Source organism: Panthera onca, chromosome D1 (genome assembly GCF_046562875.1).
Source record: "Panthera onca isolate mPanOnc1 chromosome D1, mPanOnc1 haplotype 2, whole genome shotgun sequence".
In the NCBI taxonomy this organism is placed as follows: domain Eukaryota; kingdom Metazoa; phylum Chordata; class Mammalia; order Carnivora; family Felidae; genus Panthera; species Panthera onca.
The window spans coordinates 105,491,634-105,516,354 of NC_138348.1; the positions used below are offsets into that span (position 1 = coordinate 105,491,634).

A 24,721-nucleotide genomic window follows, 5' to 3' on the forward strand; every position below is an offset into this window, starting at 1 on the left:
GGGCTTTCAGCTGGAGAAAGGCAGCCAACAGTCCTCAACGCTCAGAGATCATCAAGGATTGCCTTGACTGAAGACAGCTGCCTTGCCAAGGTCATGCCCTCTTCTCAGCTGGTCACATACCATGACTATTATAAAAGTGCATGACTTTTGCTCTAACTTAGGATGGTTCCTAAGGGTGAGCCTAGTTTAGAACTCCCCAGAGAATCAGTTAAGACTTCTGTTGATCTTGTATCACAGCTGGATATCTCTTACGCTCCCTTCTCTTCCCCAGGTGTTGATCACTCCAAAATCAATTTTTTTTTTTTTTTTTTACATATTAGCCTCCATAATCTTAGCCTCAACCATGCAAAAAATTCCTTTCCAAAGATTCCCTTCTCACAAATCTTCTCAACTTTCCTTTTTACATCAGAATTTGTCCTAAGTTTTCCCTCTTTAAACAACCAGTCTCACTTTGCTTGCAGAGTTATTTCCCTTATTATTTCTGGTAGTCTGAATGACATTTATTGAAGTTATTTGGTTGTTTATTTGTTCTTAGATTACCCATAAAACCTCATTAGGCATTAGACAAAGTAATAAGGTTTTTCTCTAAAAAAACCCCAAACAAACCCAAATGAACAAAATAGAAACTAAAATAACAAAAAAACTAAAACAACAACAACAAAAATGGTGATAGAAAGACCAATACCATACACTTTTTCTTTTCTAACAAATTTTGTAATAGAAAGAACATGAACCTCCTTGGCTTTCAGTAAACACAGGCAGAACAGAAGTTCTACATATAATGCTGACAACTCTAAAGACAGGTCCATTTTAATAGAACTAACAACCTGAAATTAGCTTTAATACCAAGTATTTTCCCAGAGCACATAAACTTGAAAAATGTTTGGGTCAGTTCCCATTTTTCTGAGTTTTAGAATGCCCAATTCTTACAAGCGCTTGCTTTTAAGCCAACTAGAGCTCTCTTACAAATTAAATTTAGGAATACCATCCAGAGGTAGAGAAAGCATTTCACATTTACAATATACACGGACACCCATACAAATACACAGACAAGATGCTAACAAAATCTTAAAGGCTCAATTTCCAGATATCATCTTTTATAAACCAAACCTAATTGCAAGATGGGGTTTTAATTTACAGACACACCACTTGGTCATTTTTCTCAGGAGTCTAACGGATGATGTGGCCAAGTAGTGTTGCAAAATAAATAAATAAATAAAAAATAAAAAAAGATTGCCCAAATTTGGAGAATACAGCCGAAAGGGCAGCATGTGGGGATCAAACGGTCATTTCTCATTTCCCAGTTAGAACATGGCTAGCGTTATTCAAAGACACCAAAAGTTGCAACGACACACAAGCCCAATGAAGCCCAGAGTTCCTCTGTGAGCACTGGTTCCTCCCCAAAAGTCAGAGCTTCACCGATTGAACCAAGAGGGAGGAAGACATAAGGTCACATGCCATTGCACACAAAGTACTCACCAAGAGCCATCCGTCCAACCCAAACTCAAAACGATTTCCTTGCCGCAGGAGCTAAATTTGGTGCCGAAGTTTGGGGCGCCAGTTGGGGTGAGTCCCCTGGGATCAAAAGCCTAAGCAGCTGCTTGGACTCACTGGACTTCCCTTGTTGGCTGGGAGCAGATGAACGGTGGGCAAGGAGCTCCTGGACGGCTTGCCAAATTCGTAACTGAACCCAAGTTCGTCCGCCTGAGGCACAGCTAAGATAATCGCTGAGACAGCGAGTGTGCGACACCGAAAGGACTTATCCGAGAGGTGACCAAACCAGGAGACCAGAGGGCAAGCCTCAGATCTACCTCCTTCAAGGAGAGTCAGGGAAATGTAAAGGCAAATATAAAGGGCCTGGGTAAAAAGCTGCAGCTGCACTTGAGTCCCGTGAACCTTTAGTTACCAGCTTCAGCGACTTAAAGCAAGTTGTTGACACAATTCACCAACTTCTGTTTGTTGTTGCCATACTTCCTTCTTCCTAGGCAATAGGAATGCTTTTTAAACTAAAATAACTGTTACCTCCCCCACCCAGTTGGAGTATGAACTTTTAAGTTCTACAAACTTTTCAGCTGACCTATATAGACTATGCTATATCAGCCTGAAAAATGAATTGCTCATCCATTCAACAAATATTGATGGTCTACTCTGTGCAAGGCGCTGTCTGGAGTGTGGGAGTTACAATGCTGACAGGGCGGATTGGATCCCCACCCTGATGGGGGTGCAGCCTAACAGGGGCCCCAGTAGGTGACACAGGGGAGGATAAAGGGATAGATTATAGACCCAGGACATCTGAAGCAAAATGGGATCTTTGATGTTTTGGAGCAACGAATCGGTCCTTCAGACCATGGGGTCACTCATTTTGCTTATATGTTGTGAGTCCACAAAATACACTTCCTGGGAGCAGGCATAAGTGATGATTCTGTTGTCCACCCTACTCCCTGCCCCCGTGTAGCTGGCCATTGGGCAGTGATTACAACTGACTGCACGTGATACTGCTCGGACCCAGACCAGCTAACTCCGTCTAGTTCGGGGCTCCGTGTGTGAGACAAAGTGACAAACTATGAAAAAAGTAAGATATATGATCAAAGGTTACGGGGCGCATGGGTGGCTCAGTCAGTTGACCGTCCGACTTCAGCTCAGGTCATGATCTCCCAGTTCATGGGTTTGAGCCCCGCATCGGGCTCTGTGCTGACAGCTCGGAGCCTGGAGCCTGCTTCGGAGTCTGTGTCTCCCTCTCTCTCTGCCCCTCCCCCACTCACACTCTGTCTCTCTCCCTCAAAAATAAATAAGCATTGGAAAATTTAACATAATAAGTTAGAAGGGGTTTGCTGATGATATTAGATAAGAGCCTGCAGACCTTCAAAGTGCAAACAGCTGATGTTGGGCCAAGAAACTTTTCTGTGGATTTGAGTCCAAAACTATTTGAGATAAGTCCCATAACAAAAAGGAAGAATCATTATCATCATCAGCCAAACCATGTTGCTGCTGCCGTAAAACAAACACACGAGGAGAACAAGAGCACTACCGGGGCTGAGCACAAAAAGAAGCCTAGAAGCCGAGACTCACATTCCAGTTTTAGTTTGCAACGTATTTCCAAGTTGGATATGTCCAAGTTTGGATGCGAGGAGAAAGAAAAAGAGGTCCCCTGAGGTTACATGCAGAGGAAGGGCTGTAGACACAGACAGACTAACATTCTGCTTCCTGCTTTTGATTTGATTTGATTCTTTGAAAAAACAAAACAAAATAAAACAGATCTAAGATTCGTCCGTACACTGGCCAGCCCGATGCCACAGTACGTGGGCTTTGAAAAGATTCTGTAATTTCTGTCTCGTGGTGATTATATCTGCTGCCCAGATATTATATATATATATATATATATATATGAAACAGAGCAGAGCGAGAAAACCAGAACCCAGAGATGGCTTTCCCAAGTCCCACAGCCTCAAACTTATCCCTGCCAGGGAAGTCACTCTCCCTTGAAAGTCAGTTAGAACCAATCGATTGACATTTATTTTCTACTATGTGCCTGACCGTGGGCAAGGTGCTTTCTCATAAGGCTGATCTGGGTGAGAAGCTGGGGTTGGGGATTTGGCCAAACTTGGGGATCCAACAGGGGCTAATGGGGGTGACATGCTTACCCCCAAGACCTGAACTGAGCATTTTCATACACATTCTCTTTTCCTCACAGAAAATAGGAGAGTTTTGCTCCTCTTTTCGTTCCCATTTCCATTTGTTCAAGTGTTTTTCATGTGCCCTAATAACCATATATTTCATTTTCCACCCATCCAGACTCCTTGCTCCTCCCCGTTCGGTCTGAGGAGAACTCGTAAATGTCATTGGTCACAAAGCCACTCTCCACGCTCGCCAGAGTCACGAATCCACTTTCGGATGGGTTCACGGCCATGTTGTCATAGTCACAAGACAGGTCATCGGGAGTGGCTTCTCCCGAACACACTCGGAATGAAATGTTCTTCAGGTCTGGCCGGGTCTCAGCCAAATCGGCTTCACTTTGTTTTCGAATGATGTTGTAAACCTCTAGGTCTGGGCTGTTCCCTGCATGAGGAGAGGGCCAGATGGTGTGCTGCTCCTTCGTGCTGGGGCCTGGCTGCTCCCCTTTCCTAGGAGGAGAGAAAAGCGGGGCCAAGTATTTTAGACAAGGGGACTGAGAATATCCCCGTGTCTCCTGTTCAGGCAGGAGGAGGCCAGCCTGGGCAATCACTACACTGTCCTTCTCACCTACCGAAACTTACAGGTCAGGGCTTTGGGGTGGGGTGAGGTGGGGTAACAAAACGGGGAAGTGTTGTATTCAAAGTGATTGCGTAGCTGTCATTCACTGCTGCAAGAGCATAGAACAGAGGTGGTTATCCTGGGATCCTCAGAGCTCCCAGAGGGTCCATGGATAGAATTGGATGGGGAAAAATATCACATTAAAAAAAACCCATCTCCAAGTGAAAGTGAGCCTGTCCTTCAATTCTGAATGTAGGCAACAAACTAGAGTAGAATTAGTAATACCTTTGACTCGATCACCAACAGAAATCACAGGTTATTTTCATATCACATCACAGTTGCCATAGAGGCCTTAAAGTATTTTACGCTCATCTCTGTTTCAAAATTACGGTGATCATATCCACTACTAGATAAGGAAGCATTAATAAAGAAATGCATGTATTACCAAATCACAATCATTTTTGGAAATATTTTGCTAAACTGTGGTATCAGTATAATGGCTTCCCTTGTAATCCAATATATTTTAATATTTTATTGTAATATATTTAAAGATATTGTTCTGGGAAGGAGTCCATAGGCTTCATTTGACTGTTACAGATGTCTGTGGCACAAAAAAAAGGTAAAACCCCCTGAGATAGACTCCAGCTTCAAAGTCACAATTCCCAAATCCTGGCGAGGTGTTAAATAGAGTAAGGAAGGGAAATTAAAACCAACCAACCAACCAACCAAAACAAAACAAACAAAAACAACTGCAGAGTAAGCAGTTGGAAAATATATTTGTAACTTTTAACTGAATTCTTTTTAGATCAAAGAGAATTAATTAATAAAAAATAATCATAGTAAGAGCTAATATTTTTGACTGTTTACTATAAGCCCATTCTGCATAAATTAATCCTTCTAATGATCCTATAAGGAAGTTATTATTAAATGAAGCAGGTTCTACTTCTGACCCTTGAATGATGAAGGGGTTAGGGGTGCCAACCCCCCACACAGTTGAAAATCTTCATGTAACTTTTGACTCCCGGCAAACTGAACCACTAATAGCCTACTGCCGACCTGAAGCCTTAATGATACTGTAAATAGTTGATTAACACATATTTTGCATGTTATATGTATTATATATTGTTTCCTTACAATAAAGTAAGGGAGAGAAAAGAAAATGTTATTAAGAAAATCACGGCGCCTGGGTGGCTCAGTCGATTAAGCGTCCAACTTCAGCTCAGGTCATGATCTCATAGTTTGTGGGTTCAAGCCCCATGTTGGGCTCTGTGATGACAGCATGGAGCCCACTTGGGATTCTCTCTCTCCCTCTCTTCGTGCTCCTCCCCTGCTTGTGCTTGTGATCTCTCTCTCTCTCTCAAAAATAAATAAACATTAAAAAAAAGAAAGTGATAAAGAAGAAAAAAAAACATTTACAGTACTATACTGTATTTACTGGAAAAAACCCCACAACATGTATAAGTGGACCCACACAGTTCAGACCCTTGTTGTTGTAGGGTCAACTCTGCATTGATATCTTACTCATTCACCTTAAAATAGTCATCAAAGGGAGTCAAATCTTAAAGTCCAATCAAGACTATAAACTTAAAAAGTCAAATCTTAAACAAGTCAAAACTTAAAGCAAATACAAAGGTTTGCACAAGTCAAATCTTAAGCATTGGTATTTTACTAATTCATCTTAAAATGGTCATCAAAGGGAGCCAAATCTTAAACCAGACCTTAGTTTTTCTGTTGTAAAATGGGCATACTGGCCTTCTTCTATGTATGGCATGATGATGGGGAATAAAAAAGCAACTGAGAATAGCTGTGGGTCCCTCAAAAATGGTGGCCCATGATTCATAAATAGAGGTCCTCTAGGCTACTTAGTAGAGCTATTTGGTAGCAATCTATAATTGTATATTGAATTAAAAGAAAGTCCATTTAAGAGACTGAGCTATTTCATTTTTAATAAAGTGATTTCATTGCAGATGTTTGCCAGAAGGCTCTGGAACAGTCATATTTCAATGGCTCACTATTTATTCCTTCCCCCAACTAACAAACATTTTTGGAGTGAGAGTATTCATTCATGGAAGTACTGTGCTGAGTGATGTGTGTATACAAAGTAGGCAAATAACACAGTTTCACCCTTCAAGTCATGTAAAATCTTCCTTACACAAAAATGAAAGAATATAAGATCACTCTTAGTCACAACTAAGCACAAATGCTTAGTACTTCTGAATGTCCTGAGCCCATCGGAGAATATACTCTCAAATCTGCAATGGTGATTCTCTTAGAGCTGCTATGGCTTTTTAATGAAGTAAACAGAGCAATGTCCAAATCTCAAAGAGTCCAGAAGATACAAAGACTCACACAACGACAGTTTTACTTGCCTCCTTCTATAGATCCAAACCCAACACATAACTGTGATGACCACGAGGAGAAGGACGATGCTGGGGATTAGAATGTAAGCAAGATTTAAGGCAGCTTCTGAAAAGAAAATTGCATATTATCAGCATCAGTGGTCTTTATGTGCTTCAAAACAGGCTTAAAAAAGCATAATCAACATAGAGTATTTCAAAGAGCGCATTCCTGGAAGGAAATAGGTATACAGTTACCCAGTTGGCAAAGTCTTCTAGTTTCAATAAGTGAGCGTTTTCTACCTATCTTGTTATCCTAAGTAATAGAGAAAAGAAGTTTAAGTGTTGGAGTCTCTTGCAAAATATCAGAGAGGCATTTTTTGAATTAAATTTGTTTTTTTTTCCCCAGAGGAAAGAGATACTCTCTTTTCTTGTCCTTCCTGTCCCTTAACAAAGCAGGAGCTGCTTGGGCAGTGTTGATGTCTTTGGCTCTCGGGACAGAAATGGTAGTTCCCAAGGTGGGGTGGGGAAGAGGGAGGGAAGAAGAATTGAGTCTCAGCGCTGTTACCAGGAAAGAGGTCACATGAAGCCCATGAATCAGACTGTAACCTTCCAACAAATCTGACTAAGACTAATTGGATCCAGTTGGGACCAAGAGCAGTGACTGTGGAGGACATTCAGAGGTCTGTTATCCCGACCTATCCTTTAAGACTTAGAACCAAAGAATTTTCCGTCATGGGGCTTGAGGAGGAATCAAGGACTGGGGCCTGACCCCTATTTTACTCCCACTGGTCCAAGGTTCCCAACCTTCTGGAAGCTGTTGCTTTGTTTTCCTGTGAGGCTGCAAACCTAACAACCACACAAACAAAGAGCCCAAAGCAAAACCCACTTTAAATGCCGCCATAAAACCAATGAGCACTGAAAATGCCACCCACCTCTGTAGAGCCCTTTGTACTTTTTTCAAAGCATTTTAACACATTTTATCGGTTGTATAATAAAATTTGACCTTGCTTCTGGAAGAGAGGCCCTAAATCTTTGGAATTTTGCAGGTAATAGCGGTAACTTTATTATTCAGGAGCCCCTCCGACCATATCAGAGTTTATGCTGGTAAGATGTCTCAGGAAGGGGGCTCCTCGGGGGGTCTCAGGACAGGAGGGGGCATGAAGAGTGAGTTCAATTTCATGGCCAATGACCAAATCAATCATGCCTATGTAATGAACACATTGATGTGCCAGGAGGGTGATTATGCATCCTGATTCCCCAGGGAGACGACACAGAAACTCCCCACATAGGACCCTCCCGGACCCTACCCTACCTGTTTCTTCAGCTGGCTGGTGGTGATCTGTATCCTTTACAATAAAATGCAGTCCTACGTCTGGTATTTTCCTGAATTCTGTGAGTTGTTCTAGCGAGCTATTAAACCTGAGGGGGTTGTGGGCATCCTCTGGATTTGTAGCCAACTGACCAGAAGTGGGGGTGGCCTGGGGACCCCTGAACTTGTGACTGATGTCTGAAGTGACTTGCTGCAGACTGTGCCCTTAACCTGTGGGCTCTGTCCTAGCTTGGCGTGGCTAATGCCAGAACTGAACTGCAGTATTACAATATCCGATTTCATTTGACGGCCACAGTGAGGCTCTCGGATACGTGAGACACATGGTGTTACTTCCGTCATGCAGAACATGAAAACTAAAGCTCAGAGAAATGAAGTGGTTTTTAAAAGTTGCCCAGCCACATAAACCCAGATCTCCCTCTTTGAGACTCCAGGTGAGAGCCCAGGTGGAAATTCCATCAGCGCTCCCAGTTATCACCCCCCTTTTCTCTGATCCTTCTTGATTCCAGTTGTGAAATGTTTGTGTCCATTTCCTCTATTTGTTTCACAAGTGAATGTCAAGGTCGGAGCTGTTGGCTTCACGGCCTGGGTTTTTCCCCTTTGTTCCTCTACAGCCATTCTCTCGGTACCCCGCCCCCACCCACAACTGCTGGGCGTCCCCCAGCCCTATCTATCCTCATCCTCAGGCAGGCATTTCACCTCCTGGCTGACTACTCTCCCCCTGTGGTTTCACTACAAACCCCAAAACTTCGTGCACTTTCTGCAAAGTCACAGATGCCCTGTCTAGTTCATTTTTTAAGTGGTTACAGGAAAGAACAAAGTAGAAAATGTAACCTTGGTCATCTGTGATCGGGAGAGTCCCGTCATCTATTTCCCCCAGGAGAGTTGGGTCCATACCTTTGTTTCCTTTAAAAGTCTCTCTGGAATCTTCTTTCCCTGTGTCTTCTGGAAGCATGGGTGTTGCTGGCTCTGTTCCTTCACCTGGAGACAGACACACTGACTTGAGACCCCAGAGAAAAGGCCTCATAATCCAGATAGTCTCTGAGGGTGGCCAGGTTGTGGGCGGGATCCCCAAAAAAGAGGAGCAGTTTGACTCGGGCCATTTAAAAGCATAGAAAAGTTAAGGGTTGAGTTTGCCGGCCTACAGGTTCAACTGCCTTCATCTTCCTGGGGAGATCTTTGCTGCCAAGAATCATGTACTAAAATGGACAGCAGGCAGCTGGCATCAAGGCACATAAGATACAGAGGTGCCAAAGGGAAGGGCCAATGACTCACTTCTAGGAGCATAAATTATCCGTTTGGCTCACTTCTTTCCTCATTAGATGGAATTATTCCTCTCAGATTGTCAGTAATGACAAGTCACATCCCAAACTGAATTTGTGGTTGTTGCTTTTCAGCTTTGGGAGAAATCGGCAACGCCAGGGAGAGATTAATGAACTACTCGACAGGGCTGCACGCGGCATCTACTTCTCCGAAAGGCATGACTTAACACCCGTGCTCTTTCTGTTGGAAAATCTGGTCTAAAGAACCTGTGGTTCTAAACCCGTAAAGGGGGCCTGTGAAACAGTCCAAATGAACCCAACTCAAATGATAGCTTACCTCCAGGCTTTGTAGAAGGAGCTGTTGGCTTCTCTGTGGCAGAAAGAAACAAATATGAAAATAATAAGTAAATTTCCATGCCATCTGAATGAAACTGGCCAACTCATGGCATCCACTTATTTACTCAGTCTTCTGATAAACTTTATTTTGTGTTACTCAATGCTAGGAACTGGGTTAGCAGGCCAAAAGAATCACTTTTTCACCAAGACTAGCCTTCCCCCAGCTTTACTTGGGTATTTTTAAAAAAGTATTTTAAAATTTTATTTATTTCATTAAGTTTATTTTTGAGAGAGGAAGAGGAGGGGAGGAGGGACAGAGAGAGAGAGAGAAAGAGAGAGAGAGAGAGTCCCAAGCAGCCTCTTCGCTGTCAGCACAGAGCCTGATGCAGGCAGTCACGACCGTAAGATTATGACCTGGGCTGAAATCAAGAGTCAGACGCTTAACTGACTGAGCTACCCAGCCCCAAAGTATTTTAAAATTTTAAATATGGGAATTTTCAAAAATAAACAAGAATAGAAAGGCTGGTATAATGAACTTCTATGTACCATCACCCAACATACGGCTAATCCAGTTTCAACAGTAATCCCTATCCCTCCCCAGCTACACTCAGGCCTCAATTTTAAAACAATCTAAAAAAAAGAAGAAGAAAAGCAAAGAAAAGAAAAAGCAATCCAAGACATTTTAACAACTCTCACTAGGGATGTTTTAGAGGGTAACAAACATGATGTCCAAGCAGTGGAAGCGGTTGTAGGGGGGTAGGTAAGCAGACCACTGCCAGCCCCAAGGCAGACACTGGTGATCCAGAACCTGAGTCATTCAAAATGTTGCAAAGAGCCTCAGGACAATCAGGTTGCACAGAACATCTACACTGAATACTTTTACCTTTGGCTGAGAGTGTGTGACCCTCAGGTACTGGTAGTAAATCTCTTATGCTAATCAGATGCTCTGGCATTCATAGGGATGGGGCCCTTAAGGGTGTGATTTTGGAATTCACAGTCCTAAGCCCAGGATGCCAAGGCCATTCTGAAGTTTCATTCAGAAAGGAAACTTTTAATCATCTTCCTGTAAGTGTGTGTGCAATGCAAATCCATTCATTTATTTAAAAAAAAAAAACCCACTTATATATAGTTCCTGCTATATGATAGAAACATCATCATGTTCTAAGTGTTTTATAAAAACAAACATGATTCACCCTGATAACAGCCTAATGAGGTGGTTGCTCTTACTACGGTGATTTTGTACATGAGGTGCCTGAGGTACAGGGAGAGTAAATAACTTGTTGGAATCTCATAGCTATTGAGTAGCTGAACTGGGATTTGACCCAAACGACTCAAGTGAAAATTAAAATTGCAAGGAGACAAACTCAGCTAGGTACTGGAGACACAACAGCAAACGAGAAGAGTCCTTACGCTCTCTGGGATGGCCATAGCATATGGAAACACAGGATGATATTAACAAACACTAATTTGTGACATTACATTATAATACATAGTGTATTCAAGAACATCACATGATGTATTCGTTTTCTTGTCCCTCCATGGTCCCATCCATGGTGCAGAACTGCATTAAACATGGCACAACACGAATGCAGCATTCCATCACTCCCTACGATGTATCTGCAATGCACCGCCTCAGATGATTTGTCTCTCATTTTCACTGGATACACCTACGCCTTTCGTACACCTCAGACGTGAGCCAGAGTTCAGCCCTGGCTAGCGGGCCACCTGCTCTACGTGGTCATGCTGTCTAGTTTTAGATGTCATTCAACCAGTCTCTTGCTACTCTGGCATAATAGATGGTGTGCCTTCCTGTTGGGACCGCCCTGGATGACCTTCCCCTAGCCCATCAGGTGCAGGGATTCATTGCTCCGAAGTGCATGTTTCCAGACCTCATGTCAACCAGGCAGTGAAAGGCAGAAACTTATAAATAGGCAGTTAAAATACTGTGTGTGTGAGGTGCTCTGATCCTCCCAGGAAGAACACCTAACTTGGTTTTGAGGGGCCCTTGGGAGGTTTCCCAGAGGAGATTTTTTTAACTTCTTATTTTGAAAAAATGCAGATTTATGAAAATTTGCTAGGATACTACAAGGAATACCCATATAGCCCTCACCCATAAGTTACAATTTTATCATATCATTTATTTAATTATTCTGTCTCTCTGTATCTCTCTATGTCTATCTGTATTCTTACTTATACCTACATATACACCCACGTATGTACAAAGAACACATACAGGACATATGCATATGTGTGTGTGGGGGGGGTTCTCTTACATAACCACAGTAACAGTGATCAGAACCAAGATATTGTCATTGATAGTCTATTACCTAATCTATGCACCTTACGCAAATTCTGCCAATTGTCCTAAAGCTGCGCTTTATACAAAACCATCATCATCCTCCAGGATCCAATGCACGATCACCTGTTGCACTTAGTCGTTCTGAGAGGTGATGTTCAACATGAACCCCAAAGGTGAGGATGAGTTGTCTGGGAAAGGGGAGGAGCGTTTCGAGCACAGGGAACAGCAGTCAAGAGCTCTTGGGCAACTTCACAGAGTGCAGAGGGGAATGGGGGGGGGTGGGTGGACAGCTTCACAACGTGCACAGGGGAATGGGGGAGTGGAGGTGAAGAGAGCTGCTCGTGCAGCTTCTTGTATGGCTAAGGTGCGTGAACTCATCCTGGAGATGGGTGGCCACATAAAGACAACGTGTTAGTTTTTCTCCACGTGCTCACCTCCCTCTGCCAGATCCAGTCTGCCCTCCTCTGTGTCCCAGGAGGCTGACGTCTATGCACTGTGTTATTGGGACTCCCTTGCCTATCACTTCTGACTGGGCTTAGCTGATGGGAGGCAGAGGCAGGAGAGCAGAGAGAGGTCCCAGGCTTTACTCCCCAGGCTCCCTTCCTGCATCACCACCGCGGTTTGACAGTCGCTGCATTTTATGGTTATGGCTTCTCGTGGGTGGCTCCTATTCCATGACTCCAAGCTCATGGGAGCTCGGGGTTCTGCTAAAACCATTCTCTCCACTTGCTCCTTTGGGCTCAGGGGTAGTAACAGCATCCTACTGTGGCTAGTCCCTGGGCACCTCACCGTCTCTTTCTCTTTGCCACACTTCTGTAAATATCCTTTTATTACACTCTCCTCATTAATCCTGTACATCTTTTTTTTTAATCTTTTTCCTGTCAGGACTCGGTGTCATTCAAGTAATAGCAAAAGCAACAAAGAATAGTGTGTGTATATATATGAATATTATATTATGAATATTTCATATATGTACACACATGTACATATATGCACATCTATGTATATATGTATGTATATGTATATATACGCATATGCACATCTATGTATATATGTATGTATATGTATATATACGCATATACACATATATACACGCTAGGTTCAAAGTCCAAAAATTAAAAGGTATGAAAAGAACTTTTAAAATCACACATTTCCTTCAAAAAATGTTTAAAAATTACAACATTTTAAACCACAGAGCTGATAGGACATAATTAACAGAGTGATGGGAAGTTTTGCTTTTACTGCTCTAAAGAGGCAACTTGCTAAGCCAGCCCCGTCTCAGCCACCTCCCTGCCTGAGTCAGCTCTGTGTGGCAGGAAGGGCTAGGTCTCTGTGGGGAGGAGTTCACCTGGGGTGGGGTGGAGGTGGGGGAGAGAGAGGAAAAACACCTTAAGCAGCAAAAACCAGAGCAAGAGCATAGTCCAATTCAAAGAGTTTAGAATGACAGGATTATTCTCACCAGGAAAGGTGAGGACTGGGACCCAGCAGTTGGCTTTAGGGATCTGAGAAACTTCAGGGACAGATAAAAAAAATCACGTAAGTTTAGATCTAAGCCAGTTACGATGGGGGAGTTTGGGAAACCCCAGGAGAGTGAGACTGCAGGCTTGTAGCCAATTTGAAAACCTTAACAGACCTAGAAGCCAACGCCAGGTGAATCTGCAAGGTGGTTTAAGCCTGCTCCTCAAGGTGACCGCTATCTATCCAAGGCCAGTGAAATCGGTGTATTCCATTATCTACCTCCTCGGGTCATTATTCTGTTTCCTTAAAGCCCCAGAAAATAATGTCACATGGCTGTTAGAAGACTTGCAGGAACAATGGCCAGCTTCCTTTCATATTTCTTTTTTTCCAAGTTCCTACAGCCAACCTCACATGTGGAAAGAATAAGAATTTGTCCACTTAGAGGGCTTTTTGTTTCCTGAACTTGTCATGATTCTCGCTTTGTCAGACATAAATTAGACCCTTTCTTTTCTTCATCCCTTCTCCTAGCATCAGACACTCCTCTCCTTTGCTAGAAGTACTCCTCCACGAGGAACTGTCACTGCATTCCCCAGTGTTCAACACCGCTGGCATTCCCAACAAGCTTTCTCAGAGACCACATAACAAATTCTGGGAACTAGCAGCTGCTTATGAAGTTAAGAGAGGCAGCTGGGGATTCAGCCACATGACTTGGGGAAGGATTCATTACCATCAGAATATTTGCAAATGAAATTGTTCTTCATGTTGCATTGGTCGTCATTCCACTGGAACATGTAGCGGCCCCCGATGCCAGCAGGTGCCGATGGCTGATGGTACATGACCACGCAGACCTCGCTGCCACAAGAAGGCTCATCCACGTACCAGTTCCTGCAGGAAAGGGGTCAACAATGGAGAGAATTGGAGAAGGAAGCCCCAGACTTTTCCCATCGAGTTCCAGTGAACCACGAACGTAGGATTCTGCGTCAGGAGACAGTAACACAGGGAGGAATTGAAGCGTTGCCAGTATGTAGAACCACATGCTTTCTAAGATGGACATCACAACCAATCATCTGACATTTGCCACAGGCTCTCTGCGGGGAGGAATATATCACCATATGATGTCTGCAAAGCAATTATGAGAAGCAGTCTGGGATGATCTTACTGCTTGCTTTTTGTGAACCTGCTTTTGTTTCTCTTTGTTGTAGAAATCAGACGCACTGACAAGAGGCATGGCTCATTTCAGCCAGAGCTTGCCTCGCTCCTATCTCTTTATGCTTTTCAACCATCATAACTGCCTTTCTAGCCCTAGGAAGTAGAGGGAAAATTCAAGCATCTGAGCAAGACTTTCCAAAATGGAGAGGCTGTCAAGGCAGGTGAGGGGGTAGGGACAGAGCAGAGGGCCCACCTAGTCTAATTTCAGCTTTTATCTTGTTTTCACTTCATCAGGCGGATGAGCCCCTCCTTCAGCCTCTGCTGCCACATTTCTTGCCTTTGTCTTCCTAGCTCTGTTAGCAGCCTGAGCTCCACTATCCGGTGGTATTTGGAATTAAATGGTGCTGCCACCCAGTTGAGTATATGGGTCCCATTTTAGGGCCTTGGATTCCACAGAGAGTCTGAACGCTGTGAGCACTCACTGCATGCAGTGATTCAGGGCTGGGTTTTATAGTCTGCGTGGTTACCCACCTGAGCTGCTTCCTTCTGAGGCCCCGATCTCACCCTCATGCTCAGATTATTTAGCTGGGCCCTGCTGCTTTGCCTGGATCTTGTCAGAGCCCCTCCTTAAGAGGCAGCTGAAAGACAGGTCTCCTTGCAGCACCTCAGTACGGCTCTGCTTGAGGGCTGTGTTGCCCTCCACCAAAGGGAAGGTCCTTTGCTATGCCTACGGGGTTGAATTTGCCTGGACAATAACTGAACTTGCAGCACTATTTGGACATTGTGCCTGGGCAGTTGGGGGCCCTGACTTGGGCTGGGCTCTACCCCATTAGTTACCTCCAGGCCATTTTCCAACCCAGTTGGTGGACCTCCTAACTTGACTTGCCTTGTTCTCTTCCCCACTGGCCTTATGGCTTTATGTTATTTCATTTCACTGATGATGGAATGGGTGGAATTTTATGCCTGGCACTGGACTTGAGCCAGGTCTCAGGCTTGGAATTCACTGATAGAAGAAGAGGCCAGGTCGTCAGGAGGAAGGACCCTGCAACGCCATGGTTGGTACACATGGGGATAATTTTCCTGTTCTCCCAAAGGTGCCTGTGGCCATTTAGTAGAGTAACCATACACTGGGGGAAAGGAGATACCCAAATATCATAAGGACTGTTGGGCACAGGATGCAAGGTGACATTGATATCCAAAGACTTGAAACATCATCAAGACTACCCATTAGAGTGGGAGCATATTGAGCCCAGGTATTGAGTAGAGCTCTGGCCCAGAACCAGCTCACAGTGGGACCCACCCTGCAGTCATTTACCAGTCTGCAGATATATGACTTGAACTGCCATAGTTGGTAGTTGGTATAGTCCCACGTTGGTTCCTTAGCCTGTGAGGTAAGAGCTGTAATAGTGGACAAGGTCAAGTAGAAGCTTCTGAGACTTTGCTCTTTCCCAACATCTCCAAAGCAGTAAATAAAAAAACCAGTATCTTACCGAGGGGAAGATCACAGAAAATGGTACCACCATTCTAGACAATGCAAGGGTGTTATTCGCCATCGTACCTTTATTTAATTCACTAGTCCGGCTCCTACAAAAACCAGATGGATCCTAAAGGATGACACTAGAACAGCATAAATACAACTAAGTAGAAGCCTCAATTACAGCTTCTGTGCCATCTACGGTGTCTTTGCTAGAGCAGGTTAACTTGCCCTTGGGTACCCACATTACAGATCTGGTAAACACAATATTTTCCATCAGAAAGAGAATAAAAAACCATTTGCATTCATTTGGAATGGACAACAATACACATTTATCATCTTGCCTGAGAACTATATTAATTTTCCAACCCTCCGTCATAATGTGGTATGAAGAGATTTGGACTACCTACACATTTTGCAGAAAATCACACTGGTCTGCTATATTTCTGACATCATGCTAATTGAACCAGAAGAGCTTAGGAAGACTCATGTGCTCCAGAGGATTACATGTCAACACTACGAAGATTCAAGAGCTTGCCACTTCATGAAAATGTGTAGGTTTCTAGTGATCTAGGGAATTCCAGATCATCCCTTTTATATTAAAGGACAAATATTGCATCTTGAGGCATCTTAGAATAATGTGAAGTAGGAAGCGTAACACCTTTGGGTGCTGGAGACAGCATATTTCACACTTGGACATACAGCTCTGGCCCATGTATCAGCTGACACGAAAGACGGCCAGCTTTGAGTGAGGTCAAGAGCAGAAAAAGGACCCTGAAGCAGGTCTAGGCTGTAGTGCAAGCAGACTTATTATCTAGCAGATCCTATTAGCAGAGGTATCCAGATGGGAAAAATAATGCCACACAGAATTTGTAACAAGCCCCAATGCGAGAATCACAATGTAAACCCCTAGGATTCTATAGCAAGGTCATGTCTTCTGAAACGGAGAGATAATCACCTTTTGCAAAGCAGCTCCTGGCTTGCTACTAGGCAGGGAGCACCAAGAGACCGTGCAATTCAACTTACCCATTGTGAGTGAGGTACTATCGGACACACCCAGTCCTGGGATGGGAAGGCCCAGAATCAATATATATTCAGGACCAAAGGGCACCGTATGAGCAGGTAGAGCGGGCTGCCATAGCCTCTAGCACTGTCATTCCAAAGACTCTCCATCAGCTTACACCGATAGCTGCATAAGGGAACCCCTTATGACTAGTTGATAGAGGTGCCTGAGTTCGGTCCATGGATAGATCAGCCAAGAATGTGAGTACAATTCCAAATGGACAGCTGCTGCACTACAACCCCACTCAGAGCTGGCCTTGAAAGACCGAGTGGTAATGGGACATCCTCCCATCGGCCAGAGCTTAGATGGTATACTTAGTCAACTACCTGGCACAGAAAGAGAAGTTACTGGAGGTCAGAATCTATAGGGACTCAGGGGTAAGGCACAGAACTTGGCCAGCTGATCAGGAGTCTAAAAGGAGAAAGAGGGGAAGTTTGGGGATAGGGAACTCTCGGCTAGGGAGATGTGAATAGACATACGGGAAGAGGCATGAAGTATGAGGATCTATCACACGTTAAAACCCGGCAGAAAGCCTCTAGCACTGAAAAGGCACTAAATGACCAGGGAGACAAACGACTCGGCCCGTTGATGTCAGCTAGCCTGGTATCAGCTGCCTTGGGGCCGGCACAACAGACACTCACTACAGTAGCCGTGGTGGCAGGGATGGAGGCTACGCATGGGTTCAACAGTACCCACTCCCACTCACCAAGGCTGATTGATCTAGCTACTGCCAAACATTGACCCTTCCAGCAACGGAGACCACAGCTAAGTCCCTAAAGGAACACCAATCCTAGAACACCGGCCTGGCGTTCGGTGGCAAGTTGACTGCACTAGACTCCTTCCATCCTGAAAGGGGCAAGGATTCACTTTGACAGGGATAGACGTACAACCTGGGTACGGGTTTGCCTTTCCTGCCGCAGGGCCTCAGTCAGCACCGCTATCCAGAGCTTACGTAGTATTAGATCCACCAGGACACAATCCCAAATGACACCTCATTGGACCATGGGACCTACTTTATAGCAAAGGAGGTGTGGCAGGGGCTCGTTGCTGGGGCATTTACTAGTCATATGATGTTGCAGCATCTGGAAGTTGCCAGCCTGACAGAATGATGGAAGACACAGCTGAAGCACTAGCTTAGAGGCAATACTTTTGCAGGGAGGCAGGATCATCCTCCAAAACATCCTCCAAGGCTCAAGTATCATCCCGTGTCCCCAAGAGCAAGAACACATGGATCTGGGAGCCAGGGGGTGGAAACAGGAGGAGGCTTGCTTACCATCACTGGTAGTGACCCACTGGGGAATCCGTGCTTCTTGTCTCTGCAATGCTGGGCTCTGTGGGTTTTAGATGTCCCAGGACCCAAAGGGGGAAATACTTCCCCCAGGAGGTCTAGGAAAAGTCTTTTTTTTTTTTTTTAATATGTATTTATTTTTGGGAGAGTGCAATGGGGGGACAGGCAAAGAGAGGGGCCAGAGGCTCTAAAGCAGGCTCTGCGCTGACAGGCTAACAGCAGCGAGCCTGATGTGGACCTCGAACTTACAAATCGTGAGATCATGACCTGAGCCGAAGGTGGACGCTCAACCGACTGAGCCACCCAGGCACCCCTGGAAAAGTCTTATTAAACTAGGAGTGATGGCTGCCACTTGGGCAAGAGGAGCAGTGATTACCTTTGTAGGAGGAAACGGGCCCCCATTGCAGGAGGATGTAGCTATGCTATCACCTATCCTTGGGAAGGGAGAAATGTTTGGCATCCAGGTTGTCTCCTTGGGTTCCTGTGGGTATTCACACACCCAATTTGGATGGCAGATGGAAAAGTGCAGTCACTCCAGCCTGAGAAGTGCACATTGACTGGGGCTTCACATTCCTCAGGGCTGAGGGTCTGGGTCCCTGCCACGAGGTAAGCCATGGAGGTTCCCTGAGCAGAGAGAGAGGGGAACCTGGGCTGCAGTAGAGGAGGGCGGTCACTGAGTATCAGCTGTGGCCCTGGGACTAGCGACAGTGATGGGAAGTACATTTCATCCTAAGAACTTTCCTTTTTCAAGTTTCTCCCAGGAAGAGAGGCCCAGAACCCTGCAGGGGCTACTCCTACTCCTGGAAGGTATGGATGTGGTCAGCACAATGGGTAGACTTTGACAGAGGATGATCAGCTGTCTTAAATGTAACAGGTAAAATCATGTATTTTAACCTGCATTCTTTGTTTTGGTGGGGGGGTAGGGGGCAGAGGGAGATGGAGAGAGAGAATCTTAAGCAGGCTCCATGCCCAGCTCGGGGCTCGATTCCATGAGATCATGAATGACCTGAGCTGAAATCAAGAGTCGAACGCTTAACCGACTGAGCCACCCAGGCTCCCCTAATCCGCATTCTTTTGACTGATCATGAGTTCAAACTTTTTTCCCCCATGTGACTGTTCACCAGTTAGATTTTCTATTTTTCTACAGTCTGCTCAGGTCTTTGGCCTCTTTATATTTTGGGGTTTTACTGACTTACAGAAAGTCTTAGCGTGTTAATGACTTCTATAAACTCTTTATCTAGTAACACTGTAGATACAGTTTACACTTACCACTTACCAGTTTACACTTACTTTACCATGGTGCCAGGGTGCGGTGTGAAATCACTAAGTCCTGGTGCTGTGGGTTTACAAGGGCCCTCCAAAATGCAGGATCCCTCAAGTCCCCTCTTGGTCCATCCGGGCCCTGTGGTCGGGAGCCCTATATTGAGTCTTAGCTCCACAGACCTTCAATTTCTCATTGGGGTTCTAATCCAAAAGGCTGGACAGCCAGAACCATTTCACTTCAAGCATCACCTGCTATTAAAGCAACGCTTCCGGGCCACGGCCACCTGGACAGAGCTCTTGGGACATGAGTTGGGCACGGATCCCACCACCTTCACCACACCGCTTTGGTCAGTGGCTGTTCTGGTGCTGTCCCCTCAGGGTTCTGCCTGGCTGGGTCCTCTCCTCTTCCCCACTGACCTGGCACCATGGATTCAGCCCAACTCCTTTCTGAGTTACGTCAAGTGAGTTGGCTGCCGTGGATTCCACACACTTACCTGAATGTTGACGTGCTGCCATCGGTCCAAGCATAAAGGTCCTGGCAGGCTGTGCCATTGCTCTGTTTCTCCTCACGCCTCCTGAGCCCGATCCAGAAATCGCCGTCAGACGCCAGGAGGTTTTCAATGAACTTTTCTATCAGTCTCTGCTCATCCTCGGACTCGATGCTCACCAGCTGGCCTGCATCCCTCCTGCAGGCTGCCTTGGCTTCCTCAAAGTTCAGTCTTCGAGAAGCGTCGTGGAAGTAAATGACTTTATAGCAGGGCTTCTGTGTCCCTCCCCGGCAGACCGGCTGCCCTAGAGAAAATAGAAGCCGACCTATTTCAGGACTCCCCGAAGTATACCAGGGCATGGGAATGGAGCTATCCCTGGGCAGGGATTCTGATTACTCATCGGTGGACTGTGTAATGTCATTTAGCTTCTCAGAGCAAATTAACACCCCTTCCGGCATGGAGATGCAGTGATTTAAACCCTGACGCTTATATTGCGTAAGAACTCCACGTTTCGTTCGTTCCATTACAGATTCTTGAAAAGCAGACATTGTTGACTATCCTTTAGAACACAGGTAGATGAAGATTTATGGTTTCACCCCAAGCCACACACCTAACACTGGCACATCATCGGGAAGTCTCAGGGGATAGTGTGGTTCAGCGTGAGCTACCTCTGTTTGGTGCTTCCTTCAGGTAAGAGAGGTATTCTGAAGTTGGGTGTGGGCTCCTCTATCCTGGAACCCTCTGCCTAGGTCGTAGGACTGCGATGTCACCCAGTCTGTGGTGTAAGCGGAAGCTAAGAGCATCAGGTCGGTGCGGGTTGTCTGTTGTTGAACTTGCCTCAAGACACAGCTAAGTTGTACTGAATTCCTACCGTGTGGCATGAACTACGCTAAGGGCTTTTGCATTTACATATGTTATCTCACTGAACTCTCCTGATCATCCTGTGCTGTAGATTTGTTTATGCCCCATTTTACAGATGGGAAAACTGAGGCTCAGAGACATTAAATAATTTGGCTAAAGTCACATAGCTATCAGTATCTTCACTGGAGTCGGAAGGCCATTCTGATTACGGAGTCAAGCCCATAACCATTGAACTATGCTGCCCAGTTCCCATGCCACCGCAGTTTCAGGCTGCACTGGGAGCCTATGTGACGTGTGGTATCTGACCGACACCAGAAGGACTGAGCACCACCTCAGACAAATGTGTGGGATTCTACTGAGGAGGAACAACACCCCACCCTAGCTTGCATCTGGGTGCCTGAAGCCTTGCTGCACTGGAACTTCGTTCGACCAGCATGTACTGAGTGTCCACTCTGTGCCTGGCACTGTGCTAGGTCCCGGGAATACAGATACAAATACGAGCTCCTAGCCTGCAGAAGCACACAGCGTATGTTTCTGGAGCCAAGCGTACAAGTGAAAACCACATTTCAACAAGGGGAGTCCCTCGCAATGTCAGAGCCAGACTGTGGGCCGTGGGTGTGAATTTCTACCACAGACAGCAGGATGAAGGATTCTGGTTTGGGAACCTCTTCCCAGCCCTCAAGGAACGTTCTCATTTTCCTAATTTGTTTTGCAGCCGTGCAGCGAACAGAGAGCTTTCGTTATTCCCAATAGTGTCCAGAATATGGGGCAAAGGCTACGCTTGACGGCATTTCCAGTGCTAAATGGGAAGGCAGCACATACAGATAACCCAGAAGACTCCTGTGAATTCTTGTTTCTATTGCTTCTTTTACGGCTTTTGTAAGGACATCCTCAATAAGCAACAAGTTATAAGAGTTTTGCATCTCCTCCCTTTTCTTTGTTATTCTTCTGTTATTGCTAGAACTCTAACAGGACTGGCACATTAGCAAATTAGGAGGCCTCAAAAGCAAGACATTTCGCACTAAGAAGGTGTTCCAGGGAGGGTGAGGGCAGAGAGGCTGTGGCTGGAATGCTGCCTGGAGAGGATATTGGCCCAGCCCAGCTCTTGTGATTCTTTAAAGGTGGCTCCAAATGAGGTGGTGGGGGGGGGGGGGGACGGAAAATGAGCCCCAGGGACCTACAACCTGGCCACAGCATGACAGAAACTGGAGTTGAATTTACTGGCAGTCCCCACTTTTCTGCCCTTGGTTTACCAAGGGAAAAAATAACACCTTAAACGAATTTCCTGTATGGTCCAGCCTGGCTCCTCAGCACAAGTCAGCGGGTGAGTGCCAGACAGAGAGCCAGAGCTGGAAGGATGCCTGAGGCGCATCTGGTTCCCCTGCCTTCAGGAAGTGTCTCTCTCTTCTCTTTTGCAGGAAGGGGAAGGGCGAGGGCTTCTGTTCCCCACGACCTAGGACAAAGCCTATGCAGCCCTGACCCAGGCAGCTTTATTCAGATGCACTCCCACCCCCCACCTTCTGCCACCAGGCAGTCCACCCTCATCCTGAAACCAACTGCGGGTCCTTTCCATCAGCTCCGCAAGCAGGGATAACGCAGTGGCGGCTGCTATTCTCCGCCATCCTCTACGGCCAATCTGTCGGCGCCCCGGAGACCTGAGAAAGGGGCACGGACATTCTCTCCGCCCCCCCCCCCCGACATGCAGAACAAACGCAAGAGGCTAGAAGCCAGAGCACTGTACCTCCTCTGAGGTCCAAGTCCGAGGCTGCAGTGGCACGACAGGAGGAAGGAAGCAGACAGTCATTCCCCTGAGTCAGGCGGGGCTTGTCCCGCGCTAACTAGGGTTCTTTCCCGATCTCTAAGCGCTCTGGGTCCAGAGCTGGACCTGGCCATCCTCCCCCCACTGCGCCCCCCATCACCCCGAGAAGAGACTAGAGGTACCAGGCTGGGTGCCCCGCGCACAGCCGATCCAGAATCCCCACTGTACCCGCCGTCTCCAGGAGCAAGAGATCTCCCCAGTGCGCTGGAGGAGAGTTGGTGAGCCCGGCCAGGGCCGGGGTCCTGGCAACTATTGCGCTGCACTCAGAGCGGGGGCCGAGGGGGCACCTCCTGGGGCAGATTTGCGCCCCCCACCCCCCGCCTATGTCCCCCACCGCCCGGAACTCAGGGCGGGGAAGGGCCTTTGAGGGTTCCAGGATACCCAGGGACTCGCGCTGGTCTTAGCCGCTGGGCTAAGCAAGCTGGGCGCGCAGGAGGGCTGGGTCCACCAGCGGGGCGGGGACGCCCCCAGCCCCTGCAGAGGGCCGGAGGAGAGGCGCCGCGGCCTCGAAGACGGCCAGCAGCAGGTGGGGTGCAGGCGGTGTCTCTGCGGAACCCGACCTGGAACCAGCCCCCGCCCCAACGCGCTCACTCACCGCTTAGCAGGCGACCGGTGGCGCCCCGGGGCCCCGCCAGCAGCGCGGCCAACAGCATGGCTTGCAGCGCGGCTCCCGGCTGCATGGCTCGGCTCGGGTGCGCCCTCGGACGCCGCGGCGCCTCGGCGGTGGAGCGGAGGGACCCGCAGCTGCGTGCACGGCAACCGCAAAGGCGGCGGCGGCGGCAGCATCTCCCGAGGACCCACGGAGCCGGCACCCGAAGGAGGCGGGGAGGGCGCGGAGCCAGCGCGCCGCCCCCCGCCCCTTGGGACGTCACCGAGCCCGCCCCCCGACGGCCTCCTCCGGCGAGCTCAGCGCCAAAGACCCGGCTGGCCGGAGAGGAGCGAGCCGGGGAGCGGAGACCGCTCCCCGCTCCCACCCCCACCTCCCCGCCGGCCACGCCCCGACCTGCCCACGGAGATCCTGCGTTTGCCCAGGGCGCAGGGCCGAGGACCGTCCCAGTCTGGTTTATCGGAAATCTGATGAAGAGAGCACTGTGGCTAAGATCACGACCGCATCTCAACCCCACGCCCGGGAGACTTGGCCAGATTCACCCAGCGCCCTGGGCTCTGCAGTGTGGCCCAGTGGGGCAGGCGAGGCACCGAAAACCTCCCTGGGGCTGCGTAGGCTGCAGTCCGGGTGCTCAGGGCTACCCCCGAGAGAGGAAGGGTGGGTGCAGAGAACAGATGCTCAAGTGGGCAGTGTGCCAGTGGCCGGACAAGTTACGGTGGCTAAGTTGGAGTTCTGGCTGAGAAGAGTGTCGCTGCACCTGAAGCCAGTGAGTGTTCCTGAACCCAGCCCGGAAAAATTACCGCTCTTTGTTTGCAGAGCACCTGTTGAGGGTGGGGGCGGATTGTAGGAGAGGGAGGAGCCTCCCTAGGACAGCGATCCCTCTGTGAAGATTTCCTCACCAACTCCGCCCTCGATGCGTGTGCTCCCTCTTCTAAACTGCGCAGTAGTCGTGTTTCACATTTGCTGCTTAGAGTAAACAGTGTTTCCAAACGTACTCCAGTAACGAGGCGAGCCTCCTGTACCGAAACTAAAGTGCTACTAAGTGGCCGAAGGTGCTTCGGATTTCTTTGCCTTCTCCCCCGTGCAGCTGTGGAGCATGCAGAAGCCCTGTGTCGGCCGCGGACTTGGGGTTTTGGTCTCAGCTGGAGCCACCGCAATTCTGGAGGAAAAGGACTGAATATAGCCCCTGGGTGGGTGGGTGTGGGTGTGGGTGGGAGGGAATCTATTTCAGTCTCAGCTGCTAATGTAAGGAAGCCCTACCACTGTAGAAAAAAGGGTCAGCAGGAGGAGGACTGGCCTTTCATGGCAAGCTTACTTACAGCAGTCTTTATGTCTGAATTAGATCTCATATCCAACCTTCATCCTTTCTAGAAATTCCTGGTTCTCAAAATGAGGAGGGGACTGCTACCGTGAACAGAAACACTCGAGGTGGCATCTGATATTCTGCTTTTCCTCAAA

General features: G+C 47.1%; 1 protein-coding gene across 1 annotated transcript; it reads right to left on the bottom strand.

Annotated features, from left to right (window-relative positions):
• Positions 1 to 3,395: 3,395 nt before the first annotated feature.
• On the bottom strand, positions 3,396 to 23,618 carry LAYN (layilin). Its single transcript, XM_060604659.3, has 7 exons — positions 23,252 to 23,618; positions 19,983 to 20,280; positions 13,979 to 14,136; positions 9,496 to 9,528; positions 8,794 to 8,877; positions 6,600 to 6,696; positions 3,396 to 4,121 (listed from the first exon to the last, which is right to left on the bottom strand). Exons 1-7 carry the CDS (start codon positions 23,334 to 23,336, stop codon positions 3,758 to 3,760), a joined length of 1,119 nt encoding a protein of 372 aa, XP_060460642.2. The 5' UTR covers positions 23,337 to 23,618; the 3' UTR covers positions 3,396 to 3,757.
• Between the last annotated feature and the right edge of the window lie 1,103 nt (positions 23,619 to 24,721).